This window comes from Rhineura floridana, chromosome 6 (assembly GCF_030035675.1).
Source record: "Rhineura floridana isolate rRhiFlo1 chromosome 6, rRhiFlo1.hap2, whole genome shotgun sequence".
Lineage (NCBI taxonomy): Eukaryota > Metazoa > Chordata > Lepidosauria > Squamata > Rhineuridae > Rhineura > Rhineura floridana.
In genome coordinates, this window is record NC_084485.1 from 5613799 (window position 1) to 5636712 (window position 22914).

Sequence of the window (22914 nt, forward strand, 5' to 3'; positions counted from 1 at the left end):
ATATTTTGGGGAAAGGGCCATAATCCTTAAATTCATAAAACAATTAATTGTTGTAAACCGCCCAGAGAGCCTCGGCTATGGGGCGGTATATAAATGCAATCAATCAGTCAATCAGTTCTGTGGTAGAGCATCCGCTTGCATGAAGAAGGTCCCAGATACAACGCCTAATGGCGTCTCCAGGTAGGACTAGGAGAGAATCCTGCCTGAAATCCTGGAGAGCTGCTGCCAGCCAGTGCAGACAATACTCTGCTAGATGGATCAATGGTCTGACTCGACATAAGGCAGCTTCTATATTCCTAACTAGGGCACTCCTGTTAGGAGAGTGATGGTGCATTGCCGCATTGTGCTGCAAACCCCAGTTGTGCCCCTGAATACCAGTTGCTGGGGATCAACAGCAGAAAAGGCAGACCCCCCTCATCATGTCCTTCATGTAGGCTCCTGGAGACATCTCTTTAGCTACGGTCAAAGACAAGATGCTGGGCTAAATGGGCCTTGCTTTTCTTACATCCTGATGGAGGAAGGCCCTACACTTCCCTTTACCAACCTCAGCCTACAAAAGTGCAGCGGTGGAGACTGTAAGCACTTGTTGGTTCTGATGCTTCCCCTTTGCCAAGAATCATAGAACATAGAACTGTAGAGTTGGAAGGGGCCTATAAGGCCATCAAGTCCAACCCCCTGCTCAATGCAGGAATCCAAATCAAAGCATTCCCGACAGATGGCTGTCCAGCTGCCTCTTGAAGGCCTCCAGTGTTGGAGAGCCCACTACTTCTCTAGGTCATTGGTTCCATTGTCGTATGGCTCTAACAGTTAGGAAGTTTTTCCTGATGTCCAATCGAAAACTGCCTTCCTGCAACTTGAGCCCATTATTCCATGTCCTGCACTCTGGGACGATAGAGAAGAGATCCTGGCCCTCCTGTGTGACAACCTTTCATGTACTTGAAGAGAGTGCTATCATATCTCCCCTGAGTCTTCTCTTCTCCAGGCTAAATATGCCCCGTTCTTTCAGTCTCTCCTGATAGGGCTTTGTTTCCAGTCCCCTGATCATCCTTGTTGCCCTCCTCTGAACCTGTTCCAGTTTGTCTGCATCCTTCTTGAAGTGCGGAGACCAGAACTGGATACAGTCCAAGAAGAGGGACTCCAACTCCTGTCTGCAACAAAGAAAGCCCATGGCTTCTCCTGTCCAACCTGAGGTGTGGAAGCACCTGATAGCTAGCAATGTAACAGGCAGTACTTTGGGAGGAGCTCCTGTCCACCCTTCCCCAGCCTGGTGCCCTCCTGATGTTTTGAATTACAATTCCCATCAGCAGCAGCACCCAGCATGGCCAATGGTCAAGGATGATGGGAAGTGAAGCCCAACAACGTCCCCATATTTCTCAAAAACGTGGGCCTGCTAATGCTTCCCTGCAACGACATGCAGAATTCACCTTGGCTTCATTTGGGCACTGCAGTGCACACCCTACGATTATGGATTAGTGGTGCTGAGTAAGGACAGCCCTGGGGAGGGGTCGAAGCTCTGTCCCACTCATACTTTGCAAGCAGAAGGCCCCAGGCCATATGGACCAATAATAGGACTGGGAATTATGCATATTATCTAGGGCAGGGGTCAGAGCTTGGAAAAGTTACTTTTTTGAACTACAACTCCCATCAGCCCCAGCCAGGCTGATGGGAGTTGTAGTTCAAAAAAGTAACTTTTCCAAGCTCTGGCAGGGGTTCCCCAACTGTGGTCCATGGACCCCTGTTGGTCCATGAGCTTCATTCAGGTGGGCAGCTGCATGTCCACATTAGATAGTCATACTGACTTTTAATTGTGTTCTCATTGCTTCTTTTATTTCTTATATTGCATTTCAGTTTTGGATTCTGTGGAATGCAAATAATAATGCAATGAAATACAATATGAGAAATAAAAGAAGCAACAAACATACCGTTAAAAAATCATGCAGCATCTAGCACAGCGCATTACTACGGCAACGAAAGGCAGAAAAATAACTAAGTGGTCTGCCAAGACCACCAATAATTTTCAAGTGGTTCAATGGGGAAAAAAGTTTGGGACCCACTGATCTAGGGCACCAAACAACAATCAAGACCTTAGAAAACTGGGGGGGGGAACGACCCTGTGGCATGAATATCCAGCGGTATCCTTTATACCGCTTACTTCAGTCAAATTATGGGGTGACTTGCAATAAAATATTTTTGATATATATATAAAACACAATAGAATGAACACCACCACTACAAATGGGGCATCACGCTTAAAAAAGACTCTTCTATGTAGAAAAAACACCTTACCATCATCATCCCGATGCACGTAGAAGATCAGCTCAGCTAGAAGAGAGCATTCAAATTAAAATCTTGTTCTTCTTTGCATTGAGTGGGATCAAGTAGAAGCTGAGCGATGTCCTGCAAAGCTCTGGGCACTAGTGTGGACAGGGCAGTATTTATTTATCAATTTACAATATTTTTGCCCTCCCTTTCTGCCAGACAACAGGCCTCCACGGTAGCTGAGAGTAAATGAAAACTGATACATAACACATTTGTTTATGTTTGCGCCTTGGGCTCCTTTGGGAGGAAGGGCAGGATATAAATTCAATAAATAAATAATAGATTATTTTAAAAGGCAGTAGTGACTGATGAAGGAGGCTTGTGGGGGGTGGGCTGTCAATGCTGGAAAATTACCTCTCTCCAGGCTTTAAATGCTGTTGCTGCTGCTGGTGGTGGAGCTGTTTCGTCCTCTATGGGGGATGCTAGAAGGAATTTTTATTCCACAATGCCAGCTGCGGTGTGGAAGATGCATTGCAATTACAGTTGCAGCAAATGCATAAATAAATAAATAAATAAATAAAATCAGCAAGTGGTCAGCGCAGGGATGGGGAACCTGTCATGGCCTTCTAGATGTTGTTGGACTCCAGCTTCCATCATCCTCAGCCGGCATAGCAGATACTCAGGGAATGATGGAAGCTGGAGTCCAACAATATCAGGAGGGTCACAGATGCTTCTATTGGTTCTAGAAGGCTCCCATGGGAAACCAGTCTTGATATTGATTGTTTTAGTGGAGAAAAAAAATGAGAAAAGCAGACATACACACCCCCTACCCTCTTCCCTTTCTCTTCTCCCCTACCCATTTTTATGCTCTGCATCAGTCTTTGCCAACCTGGTGCCCACAAGTGTTTTGTGCTACAACTCTCATCAGCTGTGCTGGCTGGGGCTGATGGGAGTGGCAGTCTAAAACATTTGGAGGGCGTCAGGTTGGCGAAGGTTTATTTTCCAAGTTCACTTATTTTACAACTCTCTCACGAGGATCATTACACTACTGAGAAATGTTGCCCAGCAGGAATCAATCGACTGTAACTTTTTAGATCAACATGTAGAATACTCAGCAAGACAGTTTTTTACAAAACAACTGTGTGGTGAAGTTAACAAATACAAGTCAAAAATATTTTAAAATATTTTAAAAAAAAGAAACAACTCATAATAATACTTTTAAAAATAAAACACCTCTGATTCCTGGCATAGACTCTTGGTATCCGGGTTGTTCTCTTTAGGGCTTTCTGAACTAAATTTTATTGAATCCCCTCTCTGGGGTTGCAAGAGATAAAAAGGGCCCCATATTCATATATTCACATTCATAATTCTTAATGAGCTGATACTGTTTTCATTTCCTTGAGAAATCCAAGGCAGGATCCCTAAACCAACACTAATTTTGAAAATTTCCCTTAGAAAACAGGCGCCAGAGTCCAAGCATCCTCCCTGGGCTCTTCCTATTACAGCATCCCTATGACATCATCAGCAACCCCAAGAGGAAGCTGTCTCCATGGCAACAGGGCGGTGCCAGTGGCCCTATTGACTCCTGACAACTGAGCCACTCTGCAGCCAACAGGCAACAGGCTCTCTGAGAAGAGTGGAGAATCCTGGCTCTTTGCACAGCCAAACCCTGTGCGGGGAAAACTGAGCCAGCCCAATCCCCTTAGAGCTTCCTGCATGCCCATCAGCGGATTTAGCCTGGCAGACGGCCCCCTTGTTTGTGTGCCTTGTTGCAACTATCATACTGGATTGGGGAAGCTCCAGGGCAACTCGCAGCCATGACAAGCAGGGCCTAATCCCACAGCTTTGATCCTGTTAAAAGAGAGAGAAAGAGGGACCCACAGCAACAACACAGAATACAACTCCAGACAAAGCTGCCGCTGCTGCCGCCGCCACCTCAAACCACTGGCTTGTTTCCAGGGCTCTGCATGCCCAGAGGAATTCCCTCCAAAAGGCTTGATGCCGCCTTCCACCAACACTTGTTGTCAAGGTGGCAAGGAGGATCACAGCTCGCCATTGAACCATACATATCCCTGCTTGATTTCAGGGGAACTCAGAGTGAAAGAGGATACAGTTTTCCAGAGAAGTCACCTTTGCTATTCCTTTTTTCATGCTTTTCTCCCCCTAAATCTCCTGCAAGCCCTCCATCCCCCATCCTTCCAGACCTACCAGGGATTCCACAAACCGTAAGCTGCCTCTGTTGTGGTTCCCTTCAAACTAGGAGAGTTTGGGCCCCTACAGACTGGTGGGTGCAGTCTGCAACATGTCATTGATGCAATAATACTGCATTAGTGGTGTAAATTTATTATTATTGTTGTTGTTGTTATTGTTATTATTATGCGCCCTTCATCAGTAGGTGCCAGGGTCACAACAATGTAAAAATACAAAATTAAAAACAGTTTAAAACAAATTACATCCACAACTTGAGAGGGTGAAAGGGTCAAAGGCCAGTGTGAAGATATTTATACCGCGCTTTGTACTAGACCATCCGCACATCATTCCTCTTTATTAGTTGTTTTGCTATGCTTTCCCAAAAGCACAGTATTATTGCCATCTGGAGGGACACTCTGGCACTATAGCACAACAGAAGCAGGACAACAAAATAAAACCTGCAACATTTGTGACATGAAAAGTGCAGCGTTTCAGCAGGAAGTTACCGGAAACAACGTAATATGTCCACCCCAAAACTGCTACAGGTGCAAACAATATTGAAAGCGGGGTCACGTGTGACCACCCCAAAACCATCGCAAGCACAAACCATCAAAAATGTAAAATAAAAAGGACCCCAAAACCATCGCAAGCACACAGCGGGGGACGGGGGAGAGCAAGCGGGCACAGGTGAACGAGGGAGAGCGAGGGTGATCGAGTGAGCGGGGGCGGAGGGTGAGTGAGTGGGGGAGGGAGCGAGCGAGCAGGCAGGGGAGAGGGCGAGCTGACGAGGGGGAGCCAGGCATGCAAGCAGGGCTTCTCCACCATTCGAACCCAGGGCCTCCTCCTCCTTAAGTGAGAATTATGAACCAGACCACTGGCGCTGGTCTTTGGTCGCAATAAATGACTGATTGATTGATGAACCAGACCAACAATCCTGATGCTAAATCTACAATTAGGCAGGATGAGCAGGGCAGCCTAAGATCTAAAACTGGAGGGGAAATCTTCCTGACACTTCCCTCCCCCAAGCAAACAGACAAAATGTTTTGTCTGATCAGAAAACTGCTGGTTTCAGCCTCCGCAGCAGGGTGGGGTCCAACGGGAAGCCAGGTGGGGCCCTGGCCGAGGGCCCTGCAGCCCACAGGGCCCCCCAAAGGGCCCCTCGTTATGATGGGGGACTAGCGCTTCCCTTCTGCCATGGATTGCAGGGAGGGAGCTGCCCGCCGCTCGCCGGCTCCCCCTCGTCAGCTCGCCCTCTCCCCTGCCTGCTCGCTCGCTCCCTCCCCCACTCACTCACCCTCTGCCCCCCGCTCGCTCGATCACCCTCGCTCTCCCTCGTTCACCTGTGCCCGCTTGCTCTCCCCCGTTCCCCGCTCGCTCGTTCGCCCACCTGACCTCCCGACCCCCACCTGCCTGGTAGGTAGGTAGGTAGATAGGTGGGGCGTGCGTGCGGGTGCCAGGGCCCCGGCATGCCTGGGGCTGGCCCTGCATCCACAGTCAGCACTTTTGTTTCATTCCCTCCTGGGAAGCAGGGGGGTTGAAGGGTGTGCTTGCCTAGCAGCTGTGGGGCTCCCCAGTGGCCGCTGGCAACTCCGTGTCAGTGGGGCAGTGGAATCTGCTCCAGGTTTTAGTCCGAATGTTCAAAGGGCTGTCCAAGGGGCTGAAATCTTGGGCTAAAACCTGAAGCAGGTTCCATTGCCCCACTGACATGGAGCCACCACTGGGGAGCCCCCATCTCTCAGCCCCCATCAGGAGCAGAGGGAGAAGCAGCCTCATGGGTATCGCCAGCATGGTGGGTCTGGCCTTGAACATTTTGCTGCCTACATCGGTAGGATCCCCCCCTCTCCCATTCCATAGGAACAACAGAAGCCAAGGCGATGTGATGGTTAGAGGGTTGGATTAAGACCTGGGAAACCAGGGTTCAAATCCCCACTTGGGCATGAAGCCCACTGGGTGATCTTGGGCCAGTCACTCTCTCTCAGCCTAACCTACCTGACAGGGTTGTTGTGAGGATAAAATGGAGATTATTGTTGTTGTTGTTGTTGTTAAATTTATATTCTGCCCTTCCTCCCAGCAGGAGCCCAGGGCGGCAAACAAAAACACCGAAACACTCTAAAACATCATAAAAACAGACATTAAAATGTATTAAAACAAAACATCTTTAAAAACATGTTAAAACATCTTTTAAAATATCTTTTAAAAAAAGCTTTAAAATCATCTTGAAAAACAACTCCAGAGTAGGAGAAGCATGTACGCCACCTTCAGCTCCTTAGAGGAAAGGTAGGATATAATCACCACCACCACTAAATGAGGCCCTCAATCCATCTAGTACAATATTGTCTACACTGACTGGTAGCAGCTCTCCGGGGTTGAACCTGGAACCTTTGGCATGCAGAGCAGATGTGACATTTGGCTGCTATGTAACAGAACCCCTGACTCTGCTACTGGGCGAGCACCTCCTTTTCATCCTGCCCCCTTTAGGGAGCCTTTGGAACACAGGAGGCTGCTTTATACCAAGTCATATAATTGTTCATTTAGCCTCAGCCCTACCTGGAGATATAAGGGCTTGAATCTGGGACCTTCTGCACACAAAGCAGATGCTGTGCCCTTGAGCTATTTCCCTTCGCCAACATTTGCAAACATTTCTAACTTTAAAGAGGAGGTGGAGATCCAAGAACTAAGGAGATGACTGATGAGTTCCCATGCATGGGGTCCCATAGCAACTGTCACTTGGTGACATGCCCTGGACCAATCAAGTGCCCTGTGGTGAAACGGGCAAGGATACCATGAGAAGTTGAGGTCTCTCACACTGTTGCTATGACTGTCACTTCAAAGCCCTTGGCTTCGCTAAGGCACCTTGGCAACAAGCCACACCTTCCCTTCCTCCTGACAACAGCAGTATCCTGGCAACAAGGAAGCAGGCACTCTCCTTTCCACCCTCTCTCCGGCATCAGCATCCCAGCAACAGAGCATCACAGCCACCACCAGCTGCACCATTTCCTAGCAACAGAAAGGCAGTCTCTAAACCCACTGTTGTTGACTCGATGATGCAGCCGCTGTCCATACTGGCCACACACTCTGGCAGCTTTCAATCTCCACATGGGTTCAGGATCAATTCAAAGCAACCGGGAAACTGGGAGGTGGGGGCAGATGTGTGTGCGTTTCTTTGTGCAAGCCAGAGGGTGGAATTCTTTAGATCAGCCTTCCGCAACCCAGTGTCTTCTAGATGTTTTGGATTCCAACCCCCACTAGCCCCAGCCAGCAAGGCCAATGTTCAGGGATGAAAAGGCAGCTAGATTTTCTAAGAGCCAGGATTGGGAGTGTCTTAAGTGTACTCCTTCCTCCTTTCGAAGGTCATGCTCTGACATAAATAAATAAGCTCAGAGCAGACTCATCTTGCAATGGCTCCCAGGCAGAGAAGGGTGGGTGTGGTGCGTACTTCAAATGTTAGGTCAATTAAGTAGCAAGAAAGGAAGACTGTGAGCCAGAATACACCCCAGATGAAAAAAGTGAAGACCACTCACAAATCTACACCTTCCCAAGGCTGTGCGCATGGGAATGGGGTCTCAGGAGCCTAGCTTCCCCTACCCCATTGTTCAGGCCCCGCAGTCCTAAATGCCTGCTTTGCATGCAGATCAGTCACCAGCATCTCCAGGTATTGCTGGGAATGTCCCCTGTCTAAAACCTTGGAGAGCTGCTGCTAGTCAGTGTAGATAATTCAGGGGTTTTGCTGTTATGTGCCTTCAAGTTGATTACGACTTATGGCGATCCTATGTATCAGCAACCTCCAATAGCATCTGTTGTGAACCACCCTGTTCAGATCTTGTAAGTTCTGTGGCTTCCTTTATGGAATCAATCCATCTGTTGTTTGGCCTTCCTCTTTTTCTACTCCCTTCTGTTTTTCCCAGCATTGTCTTTTCTAGTAAATTGTGTCTTCTCATTATGTGTCCAAAGTATGATAACCTCAGTTTCATCATTTTAGCTTCTAGTGATAGTTCTGGTTTAATTTGTTCTAACACCCAATTATTGGTCTTTTTCGCAGTCAATGGTATGCGCAAGGCTCTCCTCCAGCACCACATTTCAAATGAGTTGATTTTTCTCTTATCTGCTTTTTTCACTGTCCAACTTTCACATCCATACACAGAAATTTGGAGCTACATGGACCAATTGCCTAGCTCTGTAAAAGCCAGCTCCGTCTGTCCTTATGAGAGGGAGGTGTCAGCAGGTTTGGGGGAACCGCAAGTTTTGTGAAAGGACAAAACATCTTTAGAGGAAACCCGCCCCCCCTAAGATTGTTGGTGGTGTGGAATAACAACTGAGCATGCCCAATGGACACTGAATCATGACTGTTAGAGGCTGGTTGGCCCCTGTGAGAACAGGATGCTGGACTAGATATACTTTCTTACGTCCACCACACTACACCTCCTCTGTGAGCTTGCAGATCTGACTGTCAATGGAATCTACATACCCCTGGTCTAGCTATTATTTATCCCCATTGTACACTCACAATAACTGTGATGGAGGTTAGGCTGAGAAAGGGTGAATAGCCCAAAGTTACCCAATGAGCTTCATGTCAAGGTCCTGCTTGCAGGCTTCCCAGAAGCATCTGGTTGGCTACTGTGAGAACAGGATGCTGGACTAGATGGGCCCCCTTTGACATCACCATGCCCATTTCAGTCTCTTCTTACGTAGTAAACCATGTACAGAGGGTAGGCAGGTTTTCCCCCGCCCCCATTGCACTTGTTTTCCACACAGGTAGTTATGGTTAGGACATGCCTTTAGACACTGTGACACAGGAAATAAACCTGGTCTTTGAAACAAAGCTTGCTGGAGCTGGTGCCTGAGTCCCAGAACCCATTTACAGCGCCTGAAATATCAGCCTTGAGACATGGCAGGAGCTTGGTCTAATTTATTTATTTATTTATTTGATTTATATCCCACCCTTCCTCCCAGCAGGAGCCCAGGGTGGCATAATTTGAGTCTTTCTATCTTTCATTTATTAAAAAGGGAGTTTCTGATGGTGTTTTCCAAAGAATGTGTTTTAACATTTGCTGTTGATCTAGCATTGCAATCTTATATACTTTATTTATTTTGAAAATCTTTGTTCTAGACCATCCTGTATTATTTTTCTACAGTAAAAAAAAAAAAGTGGTAGCTAGGACTCTCTTTTTTTTACTGTACTTTTGAACATATGTAGAATGGCTTTCCTCAACCATTGGGTAGTCACGACTTGGCAACAGGTCAGAAGGGGCTGAAGGAAAAGGCTCCCAGGGTCGAGAGAGGGCAGGAGATGGGTGATACTCAATGACAGTCATACGCAAGAGAAGACCCATTGAAATGGATGAGGTTTATTCTGAGCATGACTTATTTATTTTATTTTATTTAAAATATTTCTCTCCCGCCCTTCTACCCTACAACAGGGCACTCAGGGCGGCTACAATAAAATCGCAGAGATATATAATAAAATACACAATAAAAACACAAACATTACCGTAAATTAAAATGCATAGAACACAATTCAAACATATAAAATGCATCATGCATACACACACACACACACATACACAGTGTCAGGCTGACCTGTCAGTCCAACCAAAGGCTCTACGGAACAAAATAGTTTTTACAAGTTTCCGGAAAACCATCAGGGAGGGACTTACTGGAATAGCACCCTCTGGTTCTAGAAGTTAAACTCCAGGGCTATGATCCACTTGCCTGCGTGAGCCCCATCGAAATGAATGAGAGCTGCAGCTCTTGTTCATAGGAACATTGGGAGCCGCCTTGTAGCGAGTCAGAGCATGGTCCATCTAGCTCAGTACTGTCTCCACTGACTGGCAGTGGCTCTCCAGGGTTTCAGGCAGGAATCTCTCCCAGCCCTATCTGGAGACGCTGGGGCCTGAGCCTGCAACCTCCTGTGTGCAAAGCTATGGCCCTTGGCTCAAGCAAGCAAATGTCCAGGTGGCTCATGCCCCAAATCTTGACTAATCCATTTAGCACTTTGTTGCTCAAAAGCAGTGGCTTCTTCATGAGCACCCAGAGAGTGAAATCCTTCCTGCAGAGTTTGCACTGCCTTCCTCTCGCCCTCTGGGCCCCAGTTAACAAGGTAATTGGATTCTGCAAAGGCAGCTCTGCTCATCCTCAGAGAGAGAAAGTGAGCCTCATCTCAGCTTTGTGGCCGGGCTAATGATGCTCAGGGCCTGCCAGAGGTGGGTAGCCACAGCCGGGCTCCATGACTCAGCCAGGAGCTGAGAGTGGGGGAGGCATTTTGCTCTCCAGCGAACCACTCTCATCCCCGTGGAGACGCTCGGTTTCCGAGAGCGACTGACTCAGAAAGAGGCTACCCGGCACTCTGGAGCTGTGCTTGCAGTCACCGTGCAGCAAGCCACGTCTGGCTGCTGGTCTGTGGCTCCTGCCACAGGTGAACTGCTGTCCCCTGCTGCCACACAGCTCACCCGAGCACCCTGCCTGGCTGGCATTGCTACAAGGCACGGGGGGGACGGCACCGGAGCCGACAAGGCATTTGATGTCTCGCTGTCGGATGACGATGATGATGAGGCCCCGTTTCTTCCAGCGCTGCCGGTGTCCACCTGTTGCTCATCCCTGCTGGTGAGAGGCGGAGAGATGCACTAAGGGGACTTACTTGGCTGGTGCCCAAACACAGGTGAGGAGCAACGGCGGGACAAATCCTTCTGGGCTCTGACTGCCAGGGTTGGCAAAGAGGGGAATCAGAGGCATTCAAAATCCAGGACATACAGCCAAGTGCAGGAAGGCTGTGGGAGGTGGCTGGGCGCAAATGACTAAGCTTCAAGTTAGCCAGTGACTCACGGAGCAGGTGAGGAAAGAGGTTTCGGCCACCCGGATCTGGATTGCTGGGTAGCTTCTGTTGTACCAGGAAGGGGAATGACCCAAGCCTTCTTGACCCTGATAGGTATGGCTTTGCAAAAGAGTTAGGCAAATTCATGAAAGACAAGGCTATCAATGGCTCCTAACCCTGATGGCTGTTTTACTTCCACTGTCGCAGGTAGTAACCCTCTGAATACCAGATGCTGGGAGTCACAGGTGGGGAACATCAGAAAAGCCAGTGGCCCATCTGTCCAGCGTCCTGTTCTCACATCGGCCAGCCAGATGCCCATAATGGGAAGCCTGCAAGCAGGACGTGAGCGCAACAGCAATCTCTCCCTACTTGTGATTCTCAGCAACTGGTATTCAGAAACATGCGGCCTCTGACCGTGGAGGCAGAGCAGAGCATAGGGAAAGTAATGCTGTGCCTAGGTCCTGCTTGCCGGATTTCCATGAGTATCTGGTTGGACACAGAGGCGGGGGGGAGAGAGAGAGAGAGAGAGAGAGAAATATCCATATGTCAAAACCCCGGAAAACAAACCTGAAATAATGTCTTCCCCCTCAGCACTCTCCATAATGTTTGCTTCACTGGATAATTACCTGGGTAAAAAATTCTGAGAGCCAATGTGGCAGAGTGGTTAAGGTGCTGGACTACAACCTGGGAGACCAGGGTTCAAATCGCCACACAGCCACAAAGCTCCCTGGGTGACCTTGGGCCAGTCCCTGCCTCTCAGCCTCAGAGGGAGGCAGTGGAAACCCCCTCTGAACACCGCTTACCGTGAAAGCCCCATTCATAGGGTGGCCATGTCAGAATCGACTTGAAGGCAGTCCCTTATTTAAAAAATTCTGAACATTATGCGATAAATAAATACCTGAAATAAATAAAAATTTAAAAATAGAATGCTGATAATTAAATATTCATGTGCATCCAGGCCTCTTTGAAATGTCCTTTCCTTTCCTGCTGCAACTCTGAAGCATGCACTTTGTTTCGTAGAAGAAAGATGGAGGAAACAACTTCCATCAAGGGCAAGAGTGCTCTTACGCTCAAGTCCTGCTTGTGCTCTTTGTTGACGAAGGACCGTAGCTTAGTGGTAGGACACCTGCCTTGTACATCCAGGCACTGGCATCTCATCTCCAGCAAGGGTTGGGACAGTCTCCTGCCCGAATCCCTGGAGAGCAGCTGCCAGTCAGTGTAGACAATTCTGAGCGAGATGGGCCAACAGTGAAGGCAGCTTGCTAGGTTCCAACCTCCCCAGAAGAGACATCTGGTTGGCCGCTGTGATGCTGTACTAGATGGGCCACCGGTGGTCCCATCCAGCAGCCAGGCTCTTCTGGTGTTCTTATGACAGTGGCAGGATCCTAATCCTTTGGGTCTTTCCCATGGCCTGCAAAGTGGGACAATTCAAAGGGCCAGCTGGGCAGGGAAGAACTGGACCCTCCTCCCTGAGCCTTGGGACTCCCAAAGTGCTTTTCAAAAGCCATTTTTCTCCTGGCAGTGGCTACATTTGGACATGGAGAAAAAAGTCTTATTTTATTTTTGTAAGCAGTTGGAGGCCGGGAAGGCAGGCGAACAGAAGGTTCAAGCCACCCCTCTGGGCTGCCCACACTACACGGTCAATTGCTCTCTTCCTATATGGCTCTCTGGGGGTCACATCGTGTTACGCCCTCTGAGGCTCCCAAGGACAACCCACAAAGAAGGCTGTGGGGTTTCTTTTTTACCTGATTAAAACTTGAAAGGTAAATGCCACACCTTCTAGAGCAGCCTTTGCCAACCTGGGGCCCTCCGGTTGTTTCGGACTACAACTCCCATCAGCTCCAGCCAGCATGTGCTGGAGGGCCCCAGGTTGGCAAAGGCTGTGCTGGCATTTGGGGAAAGGGGGCTGAAGTCAACCTGGAGGGGTCCAGGGAGGTGCAGCCTGTCCCGGTGGTCTGAGCCATCAAGACCTGTTTCTGACTCACTAGCAGATCACGACTTGGGGTGGCAACAAACTAGAAGTTCTGTCCGAGGCTCTGCCACCCAACACCTTTCAACCCATGCAACGCCTCTCCTTAAATCCCTTTCTTCCCATTCCGCTTCTGGCACAAACGTCTCATCCTTCCTCGCCTCCAGAAACCTCCATTGCTTTGCCTCTCCTCCAGTCTCACATCCCTATATAAATGTGATCTTTGGGCCTAGAGGCCCACAGTCCTCGGCTATTCAAACGTCCCTGGCTACCTTAAATTGCTCCACTCCTTCTGCTGGCTGCTAGCTCTGTGACCTCTCCCTCTCTTTCCTTCTTCAAAGCCCCCTTTTTCTGTGAGGCTTTTGCAGTGGAGGCCAGTCCATGAAGGGCAAATGGGGCACTGCCCCAATAACTCAGTCTGGATTCCCCCAAGCCCCATCTGCTTTCTTCCTTACAACCAGTCCAGAAGGTGGCTCAGACTCGTCCTTAGCCTCCTGTATATATATATATATATATAACAATATGTTTTTAACCCTTTTTTAAAAAGATGTTTTTAACATTGATTTGTTTTAATGTATTTTAAGGACTGTTTTTATGGTGTTTTATGGTGTTTTTAGTGTTTTTGTTTGCTGCCCTGGGCTTCTGCTGGGAGAAAAGGTGGGATGTAAGTCCAACAATAAATAAATAAGTGCAGGGTCCCTGCATGTTAGTCACACAGCCGTGCCCCTCCCTGCTTCTCTTTGCTGCTGAGATTAACAATGAGAGACCCCCAACGACAGACATCCCTAGGAGCCAATAAGCATGAAAGGGGAGTGTGTTAGCTACTGAGAAGAGTCTTCTCAGTGACCGACTCACCTTTATTTATTTACTATTTGATTTCTATCCCGCCCCTCCTCCCAGTGGGAGCCCAGGGCAGCACCTTCTCTCATTGATTGGCTCCAATAGGCAGGAAAGGACTAGGAAGCATATTAGAAGACTCTTGTCAGTGGCTGACACGTTCCCCTTTCATGCTGATTGGCTCATAGGACGCTAGAGGCGTAGGGAGCCTGCTACCAAGAAAGTAAATTGTCTAAGACCCCCTGAGACCCTGGACGACAACACCCTGGGCAAGAGCAGACTACAGTGAGTTGGCTCTGCCTGTCATTCGGTCTGGCCCCACCTGCTGTTAAGCACCCTGCCTTCTGCCCCACTGTTCTGAAGGGGCCCCAGCATATGCCTTTTAAGTCTGGACCCTCTATGGCAGGAGAGTGGGGGACCTGTGGGCCTCCAGATGTTCTGGGGACTCCCAGCTCCCATTACGCCCAGCCTGCATGTCCAACGGCTGAGGATGGTAGGAGCTGGAGCACAACAACATCTGGAGAATCAGTGGCTCGCCGTCGTTGCTCCGCTTGCAGAAGTTTATTTATTTGTTTATTACATTCATTCCATATCCCACTTTTCCTTCAAGGAGGTCAAGGCGGCGTACAAACATGGTCCTTCCCCTCCCAATTTTATCCTCATGACAATCCTGTGAGGTAGGTTAGGCTCAGAGACCTGTGACTGGCCCAAGGTTGCCCAGTGAGCTTTGTGGCCAAGCAGGGATTTGAACCCTGGTCTCCAGGTCCCAGCCCAACACTCTACAATCCCCCTCCATTGCTCTTCCTTTTGTCGTCTCCTCCTGTTTTTGAAACGTGGATTGTAAACTCCTCCAGACAGGGACCTTACCCTTGGCTTATGCTGCATGCAATGCTATGTCTTTGGGAAGCTGCCGTAGTGGTCTTCTGCAACCTGGCACCCTCCAGATGTTTTGGACTACAACTCCCTTCCTGGGTGGGGCTGATGGGAGTTGTACTCCACAATATCTGGAGGGCACCAGATTGCATTAGAGTGTGCTATAGAATTATAATAACCATAATCATAATCATCATTTTCCTCTCCTCCCCGCCCCCAGGAGCAGGCAGCTTATCTTTATGGAAGGGTTTTAGGGCTCAGGAACAGAGCTGGGATGTGTTCCTTTCTGAAAAATGGAACTCTCTGGCTTTCCACAAGTTCCTTAGAGGCCCTCGCCTCCCCCCACCCCTATGTCTTCCAGGCAGCCCATGCAACGGGTCTGCCTCTCAGCATGCAGAGGGACCGGCTGACTGTGCTCCCATTCTCCCTCATCTCTGTGTGAGGCGGTCCCCATGGCAACAGCCAATCAGAAAAACAGGATGCAGCCAGCCCATGGCAAGCTCAACTGATGGGTGTGGTGAAGAGCAGAATGGAAGGGAGAAGGGAAGGGGGGTGGAGGGCAGTTAGAGACTTGCACAGGGTTGCAAATAAGGGTTGCTGCGCCCTGCTTCAGCTGCCCACACACATGCAAACACTCCTTGGATGGGCAGTGAACCCTTCCCATTCTTTCTCTCTGCCCCAGTCTCCAGAGCCTGACAAATTCACTCTGACCCAAGGTTTTGTTATGTGTGTGTGTGTGTGTGTGTGTGTGGTGTGATGGTGGGGAAAGCAGCAATCTTCTTGGTGCTCCCAACTGTAATACAGCACAAACGCACCCACACCCATGGGGGTGGTGGTGTCTACCTGGCCGTGATCTGCAGCTCAGTGGTATTAGGGAAGGGCTGTAGCTCAGTATGCAGAAGGCCCAAGGTGCAATCCCCAGCATCTCCAAGTCCTGGAGAACAGCTGCCAGTCAGTGTTGACACTACTGAGCTAGATAGGCCAATGGTTTGACTCAGTACAAGGCAACATCCTGTGTTCCTGTGTACTATTACTCTTTAATAATAATAATAATAATAATAAAAAGGGCGCTCTAGGTGGCAACCACACAAGTGATAAAACAATTAAAGCATCTATAAAACAATTGCAATGCAGATGCAGACAGGGAATGAAAGGAATTTAAAAGTCCTGTTGAAACACAAAGGTCTTTGAACATGGAAATGGCCTGCCTTCAAGTCGATCCTGACTTGTGGCAACCCTATGAATAGGGTGTTCATGGCAAGCAGTATTCAGAAGGGGTTTCCCATTGCCTCCCTCTGAGGCTAGTCCTCCCCAGCTGGCTAGGGCCTGCTCAGCTTGCCACAGCTGCACAAGCCAGCCCCTTCCTTGTACGCAACTGCCAGCTGGGGGGCAACTGGGCTCCTTGGGACTATGCAGCTTGCCCACGGCTGCACAGGTGACAGGGCACGTAACCCCTGAGCCACTCACTGTTGGGTGATCTTTAGCTGGCCCTTGATACCCAGAAGGCACAAGCAGGGATTTGAACTCTGGATCCCCCCCCCAAAGCAATTTATGTGTAAGGTGTACTTTGCTCCTGAGGCTCAAAGCTCATTGGTGTGTGCATGCGTGCATGTGCTCACCTTTGAATCAGTCCCTATTCTCTCAGCCTATCCTACCTCACAGGACCGTGGTGAGAACAATAAAATCAAACAAGGCAAGAGCTAGATGGTGCACCTTATCTCCTTGGAGGAAGAGCTGGATATGAATGTGAAATATAAATAGATCAGGTCTATCCATCCATCCATCCACCCATCACCAGCATGCTGCCAAATTTGAAGGGGTGCACTATCAACTTACAGATGGGGTGAGAGTCTTCCCTCTGGCCACACAAAATTGTCCCTAGTCTGGTCTCAGCCTCTGTCAGTTGCTGTAGCCAGCAAATCATTCCTGAGCCTTCGGAGGATAGGCCAGCTGTTATCACAAGTGCCCTTAATGGGCAAGCGAGATGGTCCATTAATAACCCCAGGAGTACATCTCCCCCTAGAGCTATTCTGGGTGAGATTCCAGGGATGCGTGAGGGCAATTGTTTCAGGAACCTCTAAAACCAGAGTTAGGCAAAAAGGGAAGATGCACGTGTGCACCATCACAAGCGATGCCTTTCTCTCTCATATATATTAATTAATTAATTGAACTAAGCTATGACTACTTGGATTTCATAAACCAAACCTATATACTAATTGTGGACTCAGTTCTCCTAGTGTGAACATAAGCTCCTGGCTGCCGGATCAGCCCAAGGACCTGTCTAGCCCAGCATCATGTCCTCACAGTGGCCAATCAGAGGCTGATGGGAAGCTCACCAGCAGCGCAGGACGCCAACAGCCCTCTCCTGCTGTTCTTCCCGGCAACTGGTATTCACAGACATACAGCCTTTGGTCCTGGTGGCAGCAAAGAGTCATCATGCCTAGTAGCCACAGCTATTAAATTAACAGAAGAGCATCAGAAGAGCTCTGTCACCAGATCAGGCCAAAGGGGCCCATCTAGTCCAGCATCCTGTTCTCATAGTAGCCAACAGATGCCACAAAGGGGAGCCCACAAGCAGGACCTGAGTGTAACAGGTTTGAATGTAGAACCTTTGGATTCTAAATAAAGCCAAAATAGCACCACCCATGGACAAAAGGTCCATGGCTCTGCGGAACTGGAGGTTTGCAAAAGGACCGAAAATAAAACAAAACAAAACCACCCCCAACCCTTTAGAAAAAAAAAACCTTAAGGGGGAGAGGAAAATACTCCAAACAGCCTAATGAAGATTCAGCATGAAATTCTGACTGATGGTTGCTGGTAGTGGCGGTGGAAACAGAAAACTAGGGAGAGGTGGAATGGAATGGAGTAACCTGGAAAAGGTCACAGCTGACTGGTTGACACCATGAACAGAGAGGGCTCCACAGTGCAATATTTTGTTATAGGTCCTATTTGTATAAGTTACAGTATATAATGGAGGGGGGTGGAGTGGAGAATAATCTCATGCCCCACACATCTACAGCAGTTCTCATTTCCTCTGAAAGTCATTCCTGCTTGATTGGGGGACTCAGCATAACGACTGACAACCCTATTAAAACCAACAGAGCCTGACCTGTTTGCCCTGCTCTGCCCAGGTCCAATGCCCACAATCTGCGAGTCTTCGTGTGGCTGCCGCCAGGGCCCCAATGTGGAGCAGGGCAAATGGTATGGGGTGCGCTCCTACCTCCATCTTTTCTATGAGGATTGCACCGGCGCTAGCCTGGAAGATGACGTTCATGCGCCCACAGCATCTCCAGCCAGCAGTGGATGGGCCTCTGTCCTCTGGAAGGTAAGGGCTGTAACAACAGTATCAAATACCAGGATAAGCTGCTCCTCTGCTGTTTCAGACGGAGGGTCTCTGAGAATATGAAGAGTTCATCTTCCCCTGTCCGCAGCATTTTTAAAAAGAGAGCATAAGAAAAAGTGTCCCCGAGCATGTGCAGAATACCTTTGTTAGAAACGCAGGAAGTTGCCTTATACTGAGTCAGACCACCGGTCTGTCTAGCTCAGTATTGTCAACACTGACTGACAGAAGCTCTCGAGGGTTTCAGGCGGGGGCATTCCCACCCTTAACTGGCAATACGGGGGATTGAACTGGGACCTTCTGCATGCAAAGCAGATGCTCTAAGCACTGAGCTGCCCTCTGGAGGGGAGACATTTCTCCTGCCTCCCTATGCCCCCCCTTTATTTTGACATGTTTACTGAGAGGCAAGTTCCACCAAGTTGATCAGCACTTTTATTCCTGGGTAAGGCCATTTATTTAATTATTTATTAAATTTATATCCTGCTTTCCTCCCAAAAGGATCCCAGGGTGGCAACTCATGATTGTAGGTCTTATTTCATTGTTTTTGCCTTGCCCTCAGGATAAAATCAAAGCCCTACAGGTGGTTTAGACCAATCCAGTGAGGAACGGTCTCTCCTAGCAGCTACAAGCCATGATGGATGGCTGTGTGGAGCCTCCAAGTTCAAAGGCAGTCTACCTCCAAGCAACACATGATGGGGGCAAGCAATAGGGGAGCATTGCCACTTTCGTGCCGTGTGTAAACTTCACAGAAGCATCTGGCTGGCCAACGTTAAACAGGAACAGGAAGAGAACAGACCAGCCAGTGCACAAAAGCATATGATGTTTTTGGCCTGACGTGTTCTGAGATCTTTGCCAGGAGCTGTGTAAGTCACAAGCACTCTCCAGTGCTCTCTTGCAAAGTGGCCAGTATTAGGACCTGGTCTAGGAGGGTTCTTCCTGGGGGAGGCTGGTCCGTTAGGACAAACGGGGCACTGCCCTACCAACCTCAAGCCTGCCCTCAGCCAGCCCACACCTGCCTGCCTTCTTACTTACAACAACTTCCATCTCCTCAGTCTCAGTGTTGCCACTGTAGAAATCAGCCACCCGGGGTGGGGTTGCTCAGAAACTTCATTTCTGCATTTTCAGATATTATTGTTGTTGTTTATTACATTTGTACACCACCCCATAGCTGAAGCTCTCTGGGCAGTTTACAACAATTAAAAACATTCAAAACAAATATACAAATTTAAAAACACTTAAAAAAAACAATTTAAAAACACGTGCTAAAATGCCTGGGAGAAGAGGAAAGTCTTGACCTGGTGCCGAAAAGATAACAGTGTTGGTGCCAGGCGCATCTCGTCAGGGAGATCATTCCATAATTTGGATAACAGAGAGGAGGACGGGGCAAAACTTGACTTAGTTGGTTCTGCCTGTCATTGACTTTGGTTCCGCCTTCTGTTGGCTTCTCTGTCCTCCACCCTCCTAGTCTCAGTGGGCATCAGCCACTCACTGCAACTTCATGTGCCCATGCTCTGAACTTTGCTGGGTATCACCCTATCTACTGGTCAGAGCAGCAGCAAAGTGGCACAGAAGCATATCTCGCCAGCTCCAGGTGAAGTCATTACTCAGGTGTCAACCTGTCACCAACCTTTCGAGAAATCTGGGAGTCATTATTTGCTTTTGGACTGTTTGTCATGTTACTTTGTGTCGCCATCCATCCCTGTTTTTATTTCTGCTTTTATTTTAGTTCTTAACAATAAATAAAGTACTCAGGTGTCAATTCAAGTAAACTACAGATGCCTCCAGACTATCATTATTTTGTGGGAGGAATTGAAGCACCTACCAGAAGTTTAGGTTTGCACAACCAATGTGGGTTAACCTGCTCTCTCTCACTCTAACAAAGCAATTCCACTTTGAAAAAGAAACAGACTTTTTGCAGTTTGGAAAGCGATAGGGAAATGCATTGAAAAGTGTGGGATGAGTGAATGATTAATGGGAAGACGGGTAAGCAAATCAGCAAATCAAATTCTGCAAAGCAAATCAGGATGAATGCTGGACAAATGCTCATTGCCATATAATCTCCCTGCAAACAAATCAGAGCAAATGCTCAATAAAGATCAGACATAATCTAACTTTCGTGTAGTCTTTGCGCAAGCAAATCAGGATGAATGCTGAATAAACAGGTCGTCTGAAAGAGCCCTAAGGTGCGAATGCGAAGGAGGGGAACAGAGCCCAGAGGCAACACCAGGGAACCACTGAAAGGGAGCAGGCAGCAGGAATGAGGGGGTCAGTGAGCATTAGGAAGGCAGCAGCAATTGCAGGAACACAGTAACAGGAGACCCTACTGCAAAGGCCAGGACAGACCAGGCGGCTGGCTAGACCCATGGGAAGCTACCTCAGGTCAACTAGGATCAGGCATCTTCTGGGATGACGCTGGCGCCACCTTCAGACAAGTGTTGGAGTATCTTGGCGCTACCCAGAAGGAGTACCAGGCTCCAAGAGGTCATGTCTTGCCACCCATGACGCACTTTAAGCTCCAGTGTAGCTTCTCCTGGTGCTGTGTGGGTGGTGGACACAGCTCGCTCCCAGTGATCTGAGAGTTCCACTCACCAGCAATGTGCACTTCCCAGGCACGTCTTTCAGATTACGAGGTGCACAGGGTGCCAGCACTGTGCCTTATAATTCCATGGCTCATGCTCAGAATGTTTGAGCAAGTTCTGTCACTCTCCAAATCTATTTCCCCTCCAAGGGAATTGGTGGTACCCTGACCTCAGTAACAACCCCTCCCCAACAAATTCATTTCTTCCTGAAAAAAAATCATTCCTCTCCCTCCAGTCAGGTTGAGAATCCTGGCCCACCAGCTGGTCACCATTACTGCCTTGGCAATCTCGAGTCTGGAGTTTATTATCTGTTCCTTTAATTGCACGGAGTGGGCTAGACCTGGGGAGGGAATGTAGACTTTAAATTGCTTGAAATCAATGCAGGGGCTAAAGCAACCTTTGCCAACCTGGTGCCCTCCAAATGTTTTGGACTACAAGTCCCATCAGCTCCAGTCTGCAGGGGAACTGATGGAGTCCAAAACATTTGGAGGGCACCAGGTTGGCAAAGCTGCTTCACACCTTGGACAGCTCCTTGCAAGATTCCACTGCCATACTGGCATGGAGCCACCAGCCACCACTGATCTGGAGGGCACCAGGTTGGCAAAGGCTCAACTAAAGCTAAGCTGGACGCATTTTCCCGAACCTCAGATGTGTACCAGATGACTCCGAGTATTGACGTACACGGGGAAAGCACTCTGCATGTTCTCAGTCTGGCATGTTTATAGGCCAGGTCTTCTAAGCATGTTGACTGGGGAGTAAATTCCACTTGCAGAGCAACCATAAGTCTGTTTATTCAGAAGTAAATTCCACTGAGTTCAACAGGTCTTACTTCCCAAAAATTATGCTGAGGACTGCAGCCCTAGTTAAATGGATCTTCTACGCCAAAGTTAGTGGGCATAGGATTGTAGTCTTTGGGGGAAATTTCTATTGTCTATTGCACTTCTGTTTCCCTTCTTGCAGTAGATAGTTAGGTTGCTTTTTTTCATTTTTAAAAAAATGATGTGCAAAGGCAGGGTACAGGTGCAATACCTACTACAACAATTATTCAAATAGATTTGCACAGATACAACTATGTACTACTGCACTGAGCAGGGGATTGGACTCAGTGGCCTTATAGACCCCTTCCAACTCCGCTATTCTACGCTTCTTCAGCATTTAACTGTGCAAGGAAAGCCACTCTGTTAAACGAGTGTGCACAGTGAGCTCAAGGCACCTCTCATTCTGTCCTTTTACATCCCAAGGTGACTCTCTCCGCTGGGACCCTGCTGTTGCTCACCGGAGCATTGGCTTTGGCCACGGGGTACCTCCTTCACCCCAAGCTGGAAGGAATTGGCGAAGCAGAGTTCGTGGTGCTTGATCAACAGGCTGTAGAATACAACCATGCCCTGGGGATTTGCAGAGCGGTCGGCATCGTGCTGTGTGCCATGGCTGGGGCTCTCCTAGTCGCCTGCGTCCTGTCCTCTGGCCTGTGCAGAATAAACAGAGACGACAAAGACACGGAAGAGCAGCTGTCCCCCATCTTGCAGCAGAGCCCTCCTGGGCAGCAGGGCACCATTGTCACAGCAGCAGCGCTCGTGCCCTTCAGAGCCCTGAAGGTGCAGAGTGTCCAGCCAAAGAGAGATCCGTAATTCCAGACTCCTGCCAGGATTGCCTCAAGAGCACCAGAAGCTCCCTTTGGTCACAGCAGCAAACACCCATGTGCTAATGCACGCCAGCCACCTTTCCAAGCGATCACTTCCAGTCAGGGTTATTCTCCCTGAGCTGGTTTGCTCACTGAGCACAGTTTGCTTTAAACCATGGCGTAATCAACACCCGTGCAACACAAACAAGCCTGAGTATGTCTTGTCATGTCATGTGAACCCAGACTGTGGTTTGTTGTACTTGAAAGGTTGCCACACAGAGGAAGGCGGGGATTTCTTCTTCATCGTCCCAGAGTGCAGGTCAAGGAAAAATGGGCTCAAGTTGCAGGAAGCCAGATTTCAACTGAACATCAGGAAAAACATCCTAACTGTTAGAGCAGCACAACCATGGAACCAATGACCTAGGGAGGCGGTGGGCT

General features: G+C 48.7%; 1 protein-coding gene across 1 annotated transcript; it reads left to right on the forward strand.

Annotated features, from left to right (window-relative positions):
• The first annotated feature begins 18072 nt into the window (after positions 1 to 18072).
• On the forward strand, positions 18073 to 22483 carry NRSN2 (neurensin 2). The gene is made up of 2 exons (XM_061630153.1): positions 18073 to 18261; positions 22097 to 22483. Exons 1-2 carry the CDS (start codon positions 18073 to 18075, stop codon positions 22481 to 22483), a joined length of 576 nt encoding a protein of 191 aa, XP_061486137.1.
• Positions 22484 to 22914: the final 431 nt, after the last annotated feature.